General features: G+C 43.4%; 2 protein-coding genes across 5 annotated transcripts; one reads left to right on the forward strand and one right to left on the reverse strand.

The window, feature by feature from the left end:
* Positions 1 to 1178: 1178 nt before the first annotated feature.
* On the forward strand, positions 1179 to 3955 carry LOC131885314 (probable Bax inhibitor 1). 2 transcript variants are annotated; one of them, XM_059233339.1, is made up of 6 exons: positions 1179 to 1375; positions 2670 to 2902; positions 2974 to 3200; positions 3275 to 3445; positions 3536 to 3547; positions 3694 to 3955. In XM_059233339.1, exons 1-6 carry the CDS (start codon positions 1329 to 1331, stop codon positions 3724 to 3726), a joined length of 723 nt encoding a protein of 240 aa, XP_059089322.1. In that variant the 5' UTR covers positions 1179 to 1328; the 3' UTR covers positions 3727 to 3955. The 2 variants fall into 2 exon arrangements, with proteins under 2 accessions (XP_059089322.1, XP_059089323.1); XM_059233340.1 differs by lacking the exon at positions 3536 to 3547 and having other exon boundaries at positions 1184 to 1375.
* On the reverse strand, positions 3954 to 9168 carry LOC131885313 (vesicle-associated membrane protein-associated protein B-like). 3 transcript variants are annotated; one of them, XM_059233336.1, is made up of 6 exons: positions 9012 to 9168; positions 8168 to 8375; positions 7835 to 8091; positions 7606 to 7761; positions 7209 to 7307; positions 3954 to 4963 (listed from the first exon to the last, which is right to left on the reverse strand). In XM_059233336.1, exons 2-6 carry the CDS (start codon positions 8223 to 8225, stop codon positions 4745 to 4747), a joined length of 789 nt encoding a protein of 262 aa, XP_059089319.1. In that variant the 5' UTR covers positions 8226 to 8375; positions 9012 to 9168; the 3' UTR covers positions 3954 to 4744. The 3 variants fall into 3 exon arrangements, with proteins under 3 accessions (XP_059089319.1, XP_059089320.1, XP_059089318.1); XM_059233337.1 differs by lacking the exon at positions 9012 to 9168 and adding an exon at positions 8829 to 8966; XM_059233335.1 differs by lacking the exon at positions 9012 to 9168 and adding an exon at positions 8533 to 8822.
* Positions 9169 to 10979: the final 1811 nt, after the last annotated feature.

Here is a 10979-nt window from a genome sequence, read left to right on the forward strand (position 1 = left end):
TGATCTTTGTTATTGTAACGTGTCTTTTACTCATATCCTTCATTGACGGATTTGCCTTGGGAATCCGCATGCGCAGGAAAACGAATCTGAAATGGACGAAATGGAGCATGAGAGAAGAAGATGAAGACAGAGAGAAAGAGTGTTACGAAGTCATGGAAATGGTTTTTGACGGGGGAAGCTATGAACGAGGTGGTAGTGGTAGCAGTATAGTTAAAGAAGAGGTTGGAAGGTTTTATTTGGCTTTATGCCTTTGTTAAGTCGTTAGGGCGTTTTTATGTTTGGTCGGTGGGCCGCAAATACTGCCATACATTTAGGAGGCGAGTCATTGTTATGGGTGTATTATGCTTTACTGTGAAAAAAGACCGTATTATGGCGCGGAGAAACGACAGCACAGGGAGAACGAGGAGGATATATTAAAATATATGTAAGGGCCTCTCTGTCGTGGTTTAATAGCCCCTCGACATGGTTCAAAAGGTGTTGCTTAAGGCGTGATTTCAGAGACCAATTGAAGTATCACTTCTCGTTTTTCAAGTGTTTGAATGTTTTCAAGCGGAATCACCCTTTTCGTTCCCAACTTAGCCCTCTTGCGGTTAGTACTGGAACCCGAACGACGAAAATATCCCAGAGCGCCATCTATAGTGCACCATCACAAGCGTTCTTTTTCATGTTCCTCCTAGACCATTAGGCATGGCCAAATTCTAGGCCCAGGAAGAACAATCAGTCTCATCAACAATCCTGTTTCTCAAGATATGTTGCAGTACTGACGCTCTCAAGATATTCTAGAAGGTGTTCTTTAAAATGTGATTTCATCATCTTTTTATCGATCACTATGAACATTATGTAGATAACCAAGCATGACGTGTTCCTCTTATCTTGAGCTAAAGCCAGCCTGAATGAACGACATAGGCTGAATTGGCTGGGCCAGTCAGGTAATAAATGATGAATACACACTTCCAGGGTGGCAATTAACGTCATTCCTCAGTTTTCTTCTTGATTCTTAAACCCCAAATTTCCTAGTCAACCATTCCCATTTATTCCAACCACCCCTCTCAGCAAATCTAGTCTTTGAATTAACATCAATACAATCGAGTTCAGTCTTCCCTTTCTTTGACTGGACCAAACATTTGCAGTGTGGCCGTTTTGAGCGAACGACCCGTTTTGGTCGCTTGGGCCATTGAGTCGAGAGAGTTGAGAATCACGAATCTGCTCTTTAATCTTGCTCTCAATTGAGTGACGTTTTCAGTTCGTCGCGTCGAAAATCGCATTCTTCATTTCGTCCAGTGACTGGAAAGTGTGTTAAGTGAAGTCGGAAAATCCTTGTTCGCAAAATGGCGGCCACTTTGGAGTCCATGATGAACACGTTCAACTCGAAAATGTGAGACTTCCAGAAGGTTCTTGTAGTTCCGAGTCCAGTCAAGTTCTTTTCTTTCCAGGAGACTGACGTTGAAATTTATTTGAGAAGAAAGCCACTAGAGTTGAAAAATTGGATTTGTTTTTTTGGGGGGGATGAATAATTGGTATAGGAATTGAGTGGTTCTAGACAGGAAATTGGAAGGATGACAATGCCAGTTAGATCAAGTGATTTCAGATCATGAACAGGGGCGTTATTTTTGGAAAATAGTACTTGAATTGGCCATTTTTCCCGGAAAGAGCTAGATTGTCGGTTGATTTCGGTAAAAGAACGAATGAAAACTTGTAGTAGAATTTGAGCGAAATATTGTTACCAAAGGTTAACGAAATTTCGGTATCAAATGGCCGTTACGTAACCCAAAATTAAATTAGCACTAAAAATGTTCCTCCTAGTGTGATAAAGATCTGATAGAAAGTATGGCCTAAAGCAAAGATTGAAAAATAATCCAGCAAAATCCTTCGCATCTTTATGAGTTGCTCACTTCTTTACTTCACTTTTTTTTAACTCTTTCTTTACCTTAAATTGTTGCATAGTTTTGAAATAGGAAAAACATCAAAGGAAAAATCGCAGGAGAGACCAAATTCTCTTCCGTCAGTTTTCACTTTTTACTCTACCTTCCTGAACATTTTGGGACTTGACACTGGTCTAAATAAATTCCTTCTATTTGGTGATGAGTAGAGGGCGGACTTGAAATTGATTTGCACGTAGAGCAACAATTCGAGAGGGTTTTTCGTAACAGGTTTTCATCTTTCGATAGTCTAGTTCAGACCACCCACACGAGGGAGAAACAATTACTCATTTGTAACCGCCCTCTTTAATTTCTGCTCAACGTGCAAATCACTTTCAAATCCGATCTCTAGTGATGAGACATCGTGGCTTGTTTCTTTGAGAATATAAGTCCTATAGACAATGATAAGCAGGGGGAAAAAAACATATCATCTTGAATAGCTTCCGCTTAATCCCGAGTTGGCTTTGTGTCCAGCCCAAACGCAAATATTTATTCATTACTTTGACCAACTGACAAGCCGCTCAAGAATCGAATAAGCTAATTTGATGAGGACTTGTTTCGCTCGCCTTATCCAACTTATTATATATATGTCAATCAAATGCTTTAAGTACCACAGGTACAGAAAATGCTTCAGCGTTTTTCTTCTTCGAAAAAAGAGCTCACGTTGCCTTTCGAAAAGACCGAGGATCAAATAGATCATATCCATTCGACCGCACACATGAATTTTGAATGATTCCATTCCCATTCCAGTGAAGCGCCCGTGCGCACTCACTTGAAGTCCGTGTACGCCTCGTTGGCCTTGTCCATCTTGAGCGCGGCTGGCGGAGCCTACATCCACATGTTCACCAACTTGTTGCGTGGTGGAGGCATCCTCTTCTCACTCGTGGGCTTGGGCCTGGCAATGGGCCTTCATTTCACTCCGGACAATGGCAAGAACCGAAACCAACGCATGGCCATGTTGCTGGGCTTTGCCTTTCTCTCCGGTAAATTGATTGAGTAGCGCGTTTATTTAGTTAACCACTCTCTGAATGTCCCGATTTGATGTCTCACTTAGGTTTGGGAATGGGTCCCATGTTGGATATGGCCGTTCGTCTGAATCCGGCCATTGTGCCCAATGCTTTCCTGCTCTCCTCGGTTATCTTTGCCTGCTTTTCCGGTGCGGCTCTTTTCGCGCCTAATGGCCAATACTTGGCCCTGGGTGGCACCCTCATGTCGGCCATGTCCATGATGTTCTGGTTGGGTCTCGCGAACCTGTTCTTTCAGTCTCAGCTCATTTTCCAGGTAGATAACCCCCGGCCCCCGGGGCGGTTTGGGTTTAGTTTGGCAATAGTTTTGATTCAAATGGTTCTGTTCAGGTCTACCTGTGGGGTGGTCTATTGCTGTTCTGCGGGTTCATCGTTTATGACACTCAAATGATCATCGAGAAGCGTCGTCGTGGTGACAAGGACTTCATTGCCCACTCGTTGGACCTCTTCATCGACTTCATTCAGATCTTCAGAAAGATCCTGATCATTCTGATGCAAAAGGTAACGGAATTGTAGCTTCGACCATAGGGTGATGCTCAGGGCTGTTGTAGAAAAATAAAACCTATTTTTTTTTTGTCCGACTTAATGCAGCAGGGTGAAAAGGTAATGAGTTGACGAGATTATCTTCAATCTCTTTGGATTTGTATGCACCTTCAATAGGCCACGAAGAGGGCTCGAATTTACTCAATTGATCAAGGGAGGTGAGATTTGAGTGTGATCCCAGTTTATGTATGCCATTCTCGTTTCAGGAGGACAATCGTGAACGTCGCCGTCGTCGCTAATCGGGAACATGGCAGGGTTACCTCTTAAACGTGGAATAATGAAATAAACGAGCAAGATCCTTTAAATTAATGAATGTTTTCAACACAGACCTCCCAAGTAAAGTACCCGCGCACCATTTCCAATACGATCAACGGTGTTCTTTGTCACGAAAATTTCCTATTCAACTGTCCACTTTTGATGTGTTTTTTCTTCGCGAGAATGTGGAATAAAATCTGCATGATCCGGAAACGTGTCGAGTTGCAGTGATTGGAAAGTAGTTTTGTTTATTTCAGTTCCTAGGAATCGACCAGATCGTCGTAGATAGCGACCTGTTTGCCGTTTATAATCTGGACTTCTGAACAATATATTCGGACTTGTGTGGACGAAAAAGGCCGGGGTGGGAGTCGTGAATTAAATTCAAAGGTTACAAGAACGGTTCGGGGGGGGGAAAATGGATAGAGAACCAAATAAACGAGAAGATTTTGAGGCAGAAGGATCTGGAATTTGGAACAAAAATAAAAACTTACAAAAAGCCAGTGTTTCAAAGGATAACCATGTCGATCCAGAGAGGAGGGAGAATGTGATGGGATAACAAATCAGAGTCAACGATATCGGCGAGGTTTTGGCAGCACGGGCAAATTATATCAAACAATATTTTGGTGAGAGAAACCAGGACGAGAGAACTTCTCATGAATCAACATATTACTAGCGCTTTTCTTTTCTTCCTCTTCGTCACCTTTCGGATATTTTTTTTTTGGGGGGGGGATATTTTTCTCTTAAACTTACACTCACGCAACAAGACCCGTTCGCTCGTACGTTCAATCGATCGATCTTTCATTGAAAATTGGATGCGTCCATATCTTCTCTTTTTAACTGTTTCTTCATCCTCCTGTTCCTCGTCTTGCTGTTGTTGTTCTTGTTGGTGGTGATGTTCCGCTATGATAGAATTTGAGGGAGGAGAACGGAAAAGTACTTGTTGAGGCTCTGCCGGCGGGGGTAGCAGGGATCCCAAGGGGGTTGGTTGACATTTGTTTTCATCTAGAGAATCCACTTGCCGAGTATCACACCCAAGATCAACACCAGGATCGCCAAATACAAGTAGGCCGTGGACAAGGCATTGGCATTGGGATTGGTAGCCGTGACTTGAGTTGAGGAGAAGCCCGAGGAAGAAGCAGTCGATGAAGAACCGAAACCTCCGGATGGAAGATCGGAATCAGGGTTGCGGGTGGCCAATCGCTTCAGGCGAAGTGCATCTTCCTGTAAATGGGAAAATCAAAGTAGAAACGAGAAGAAAAAAAATCCGTTCATAACAGCTTTGTTGTCTAAGAACATTCCATTTCTTACTCTATTGTTGTAAAACCCTCAGCTTATTCTTGCACAATAACGTTCCTGTAAGATGCAATGGCCCTTTGCAAAAAAAAAAACAAAAATGTCGCAATAAGCCAGACTTTAAACACATGCAGATAAAAGGGGAGGCTTAATGACGATCTCTCATTTATTTTCGGAGAGCTAACTATTGATTTTTCAATTTCCAGGTTAACGCTACATGATACAACAAAGGCTTCACACATGCGATTGTTGGATATTCCGCTATTTCTCAAATTTTGAGATCCAGAGCTTGCTTTTGGAAAGTCATTATCCCTTGGTTATAACTGTATAAACTGAGCCGGCCCAAGCTGTTTGCGTATGCCAGTGTTGTCCAATGAAGCATTTTTTTGGAAAAAGCATACCTTTCTGAGGAAACCAAATAGAGAAAATGGATAATCTATTAGGCATACCGTAACAGGGCACTGGAACCACTGGACCACTAGAATATGGGTGGGGACGCTAAGGTTAAATATAAGCAATTTCGATTCGAATAACTGCATTGCCTTTTTCTTCAAGTGAAACTGGTTTACGTTTTTCATTCGTTACGTATTTTAAATTTCACCTCCATCGAACTACGGGATCAAAAGTTATACAATCTCAAAGTGCAGTGCTTAAAAGGGCACAAAAGGCACATAATTTTGGTGATCAATAGACCCAAAAAAAATTTGCCTTTTAGCCGAAATATTTCTTTTAAAGTTGAAAACAATGCGAAAAATGCGAGAAAACAAAATCGATCAAAAAAGACCTTTCCGTATTTGAAGTTGCATTTGAAGCTGTACGCTCTGCGTTTACTCGATTCCTTCAGTTCTCAGCTTTAGCATCCACGTCCATATGCCAGTGGTTCGTGATCATGCATATCCTGTGAATAAACTACTTTGATTTTTAGAACCAAAATAACGGTTATAACTTGGTCGCACAGGGCAATTTAGGCGGGTATGCCCAAAACCGGAATAAGGGTGAAAATCGTTGTTTTAGATTATTCGCCTAAAATTTCCAGGCTTATCAAATAAGCATTGCATCTTTTTTTTTTTTTACTTTTTCCACATTTGTCACAAACCAACTCAGCAGAGTGCTTCAAGGCAAACGAATCGGATGCGTAACCCTGAAATGGTTGAGCTCACCAAAAACATAACAGGCTCAAAAAGATGCAGCAATGACCAAAATATTGACAAAATTTGGCTTCTATTGGTCTTTAATCACAGCCTACCGCTTCTTGAAAATGAAAAACTTGAGTCACACGGCAACTCTTCTTTGCCAAATGACCCTAGAAGCCCGAGTAATAAAAATGCAAGAATAGTCTTTTTAGGCTTTCAAGCCGACAGATTAGCCGATTAAATGAAATGCCATTGCATTTGAGCTGATTCGACTTTGTAATCAAGAGACACAGCTTGACGTGGCATTGCGTTTGAAATAAGCTCTAAACTTGACAGTTTCTATGTCGTTGCACTTTGCCAAGAACGAGGCTCGTGCCCTTCCACACTTGTTCCAAATTCCGCTCTATGATGTAATGATCAATTCAAGGCATGATTTGGGCATCCTAGGTGTTATTATTATCTAAAATATTGTTCATCAACGGAGTAAGCAATTCATTTGTGAAAAAGCAACTCAGTCAAGCCCCCAAGTTCGATTGTTTTGTGGATTGAGAGAAATGGACTTTGATTCCACCTTATCTCCCATGATCATTCGAGTATTTCGGTTTCTCAATCAATTGAGGATCGAGACTTCATCTAGTAAGAGGTCAAGCGACCCTGTTTGGTCGCCGATAAGATACAAAACAAAACTTCCTTGGCCAACCTCACACCATGGCATTGAATGCATTGCTATGGCTTCCTCATAACTAAGCTTGCCAAACATGATCGAGAAAGCTCATCCTATCGATTCGTCTTATCACCGAAAGCAAATCAACTCACTCACGCCTTTGAGAAGTGCATTTCAGGAGTAAATCCTTATATGACACCCACCAAAAAGAGCCCTAATGAGTCAGAAAAGTAGTCGCTGGTTCATGCCCAGCTGGATTTTCTTCCACACATTATGTGCCTCTTTGAACATGTGACCGTTCCTACCCAGACATGATCTCTTTCAAGTGTCCAAGACCCACTCGAGTTTCATTCGTCCTATTGGATATCACTCATACCTTGAGCTGAATATTTTCCTGTCTCAGCGTGCTCACTTCTTCTTGAAGTTTCTTGACTTCTTCAATGGATTTCATCATATGATGGTCGTTCCCACCGGCCTGAAATGACAAGGGATCATACAAATCATATCTCGCACATGCCAGAGTTAATGTAAAGCTAACTCCATAACGACGGGTACGATTATCAATGGATCAACTAGGGATAGTGAGTGCTAAGATTAAGAGATTGGCCAGCTAAGTGTCGTCTCAATCGCTACCCGACTCACCCATTGACGATAAGGGGACAAACGGCTTCGAGCATCGCCAAACTTCCGTGTGGGTCAATGTCATTGAATAGGTTTTTGTTTTAAACAAAGAACGACGACAAGCTTCAAAGTACGAGCTCGGGATAACTCACCTTAGGCGACGGTGGGATCGAGGATTTAGCTGAAACGGCGGCTTGGAACTCGTTTTTATCCTCGCCTTGATGGTGATTGGCTTCATCCGAAGGAGGCATAACAAATAAGCACTTCAACTTGGAGTCCATCAACAAATTCGGATCCGTTTCTTTCCACTATTTAATGAGAAAGTTGATCATATAAGAGCCGGTCGAACCCCGGATGCTCGGTCAGCCGCCCGATTCTTACCAAAGTATCCTGGTTGATCTCGCCATCCGGAGCAATCATGGCCTGGACCATAAACTTGTGCCGGTTCTTGTCAGCCGGGTCAAACTCGAAAGGTTGCAAGCTCACAAAGATCTGAACCGTCTCCTTGGGATCGATGACGCCGGAATTGGGTTTGACGCAATAACGCTTGGGCGCCGTGGTCTTGATTTTGAAACAGATCTTGTGTTCGGAGGGATTGCCCAACTTCATCACCGAAGACACGGCCGATGTGAACGGACCTGAAAAGAGTCAACATCTCGCCGTCCAGCAACACCGCTCATGTCGACTCGGGAGTTCATTTCAAGGCTCACTTACCGTGAAAGGCCAACTCATTGGGCGGATCAATGGTCAGTATTTGATCCCGCTTCGCCATTCTGCCCGATGCCCAACTCACCCAACCCAAGGAAGTCAACCACCCGCGCCAGACAACAATCGGTCAACCCTCACAGGCGGGTCGGTGGCCCCGAACGATCAATGGTTCACACCTTCGAGCTGACGATGACACTCGGAATTCTCAAATGAACTAGGAATAATAATAATAATGATGAAGAGGAGGATGCTAGTGATGATCAGGGGCTGTGGTTATAAGGTAGACGAGCTGACGGACTGATGGACTATTTGATTCAAGTCTTGGCCATGGAACAGCTAAGGCGGGACAGAAGACTTAGTTAAACACTCACTCTCTCCTTCTCTCTCTTTCTCCCTTTCTCTCTCTCTTTCTCGGTCGATCTGTTCTTAAGTTCGTCTTGGCTTCTTCTGGAGCAGCACAACTTAAGAGGCCGTCCAAGGCGAAATCGTGAAGGCCGCCGAAGTAAAGGCCTGCTGCCATTCACTCCCTCACTCTCAGGCGGATCAGCCCCGAACAATGGAGGCGGGCCCGGCCGTAGAGGCCGAACGAGAGCGGCGGGCGTAGGACGTCCCGTAAATCAAACGAACGAGCGAGGGCGGGCCAGGACAGCGGAGAGTCAGAACAAACCTGAGGCGGATCAAGCTGAGGAGGCGGAGGAACAAGGCCCAAGAGTGAGGGACAATGGCGAATGGAGTCGTCACCCTCCTTCTCTCTACACAAATACTCTACACACACCTACACACACCTACACGACACGTCAAAGGCAGGACGAAAAGAGAGGCCAATACCAAGAGAGAGAGGGAGACCTACCAGAAAGGAAGGAAGGACGGGCGACGACGAGGACGACGAGGACGACGATGGCGACGATGAGGAGAAGGAGGAAGCCAAGGAGGTGGATGGCCTTTAAGACGGGCGCGGCGACGGTTCACACTTCTAACTTGGTCCTTTCATGTAGCGACGGATTGGGCTTGAGAACAGTCTCTCCAGACTCATGGAAAAAAAGGCGCAAGTGTTGGCCCGAAAGCGCGAATTTTTGGTAAATGGCGGTTTTATCATTGATTGTTTATTGTAGGGATCACTCAACCCGCCAATAATAAATGGGCATAAAGAGGATGGGTCTTTGATGTCTAGACTAGATAGAGTTATAAAGACCATTGTGCTTTGATAAGCTTTTGGCCTACCGGGTTTGGCTTTTCATTTTTCCCATGCCAGCAACCACGTGAAGATTGGCAAGTGCCAATATTCTCAACAAAAAAACATCACGACATGATATGACCTTCATATTGTTCCTGGATAATTTGCACCTTCGTAAATATACCCTGAGAGTGTCTGTCTGCCTCATTTTCTCTGTTTTGAAGGTTTTCATTTATTGTGTAGCAGATTTGTTTCATGCTAACGATTTTTATCCGCATGACTGGAAGCCGCAATGAAGATTCTTATCCTAGCCCATTGGTGCCAGTAGTCAAAAGAAAGCAGACTAGAACACGACTTCAACGATCAATCGGCGCAAAACGTAAGTTATGGAGACTCTGCGTGAAAGATGACCAGGACGATCCGCCAACAGCTGACGTGGACTGTGGACGTGACGTGAGCTCGGCTAGAGATTTGGATATGGATCACTGACAGTAACAAGGACGGACGAGGGCAGTCTCGAACTTAGCTAAAAAGGTTGCGTGAGTCTAAGAAAATCGAACCCCCGCAGGTTTCCCTAGGATGGCCCTTCAGCGGAATTGGTCCGCCTAACTAGCCTTAAGTAGGAGCGCCAAAATTACTTAAACTGTCCTTCTTTAGGCCTTTGGTAGGCTCGACAAAACCTCCAGGTGGACTCAAACTGGCGGATATTTTACGATAATGAAGATAGACGTTCTGTATCTTCAATAATGAGAAACATAAAGGAAAGTGCGAAGTTCTCCAGCAGTGAGGCCCATAACCTGGTTCAATGGTTCAATACAGACACTATCTATACAGCACCTTGCTATTTAGACTTAAAAATGTCAAAATGCAATGGAATGAAGGTTGACCGCATAGCGTGAAAGTAACCACAGACAGATTTTAAAGCTCTTACGTGGGAGGTGGCAACGATATCGATCAACTGTGTTGACTAGTTGAACTCTGAGAGTCGTTCATGGCAGTTCAAAGATAAACTTCCGGTTGACCTGGAGAGTGAATTTAAAAAACAAATGCCCACCCATAAACTGGCAGAAGTAATCAAGCTCATTCATAAATTTAAGTCAAATGAGGCAGGTTTCTCAGATCATTAAGACGAACGTTGAAAATAACCATGGTGAGTTATGTTGAATGCAACTCCTAACAACACATTATAAGAAAAATGTCCTAAGGCTTACTAGGGTGGCATACGTCACTCGTAAAACTGTAAATGCTTGCACAACATCTAATCTTGAACGCTTTGAGTCGAGTAAACGAATAGAGAAGTCGAGGTTTTATTAAGCTTAAATAGGTTCACATGCACTTTTGGTTGGATGCAAGAACTTTGCTTTTATGCCATTGCATGGTGCATGGTGCATTTACACAAAATATATTTGGACACACATTTCGGAAGTATTAGACATCTGAAAAAGTGGACTAAATACATTACCTTCCCAATAAGTAAAATCTTCAAGATTTAATGCCTGTTTTCTAATTAAGGATGTTAATTCAATTCTTTGAAAAAGGAGAGTAAAGTGGTTCAGGAGGTCAGGTTCAATCCGAGGGCTTTTTTCTCGTATGCAAACTCTAAGAGAAGGATGAAACACCCTGTAGGGCCCATTGAGGTCGAAG

The sequence above is a fragment of the Tigriopus californicus genome, chromosome 8 (assembly GCF_007210705.1).
Source record: "Tigriopus californicus strain San Diego chromosome 8, Tcal_SD_v2.1, whole genome shotgun sequence".
Lineage (NCBI taxonomy): Eukaryota > Metazoa > Arthropoda > Copepoda > Harpacticoida > Harpacticidae > Tigriopus > Tigriopus californicus.

Excerpts from the sequence above, each read along its gene's own strand:
- LOC131885314 (XM_059233339.1), top strand. The coding sequence starts at position 1,329 with ATGGCGGCCACTTTGGAGTCCATGATGAACACGTTCAACTCGAAAAT. Across the intron at positions 2,903-2,973 it reads GGGCTTTGCCTTTCTCTCCG|GTTTGGGAATGGGTCCCATG; the intron begins GTAAATTGATTG and ends TGTCTCACTTAG. Across the intron at positions 3,201-3,274 it reads AGTCTCAGCTCATTTTCCAG|GTCTACCTGTGGGGTGGTCT; the intron begins GTAGATAACCCC and ends GGTTCTGTTCAG.
- LOC131885313 (XM_059233336.1), bottom strand. The coding sequence starts at position 8,225 with ATGGCGAAGCGGGATCAAATACTGACCATTGATCCGCCCAATGAGTTG. Across the intron at positions 7,762-7,834 it reads AGATCAACCAGGATACTTTG|TGGAAAGAAACGGATCCGAA; the intron begins GTAAGAATCGGG and ends CTCATTAAATAG. Across the intron at positions 7,308-7,605 it reads CGATCCCACCGTCGCCTAAG|GCCGGTGGGAACGACCATCA; the intron begins GTGAGTTATCCC and ends TTGTCATTTCAG.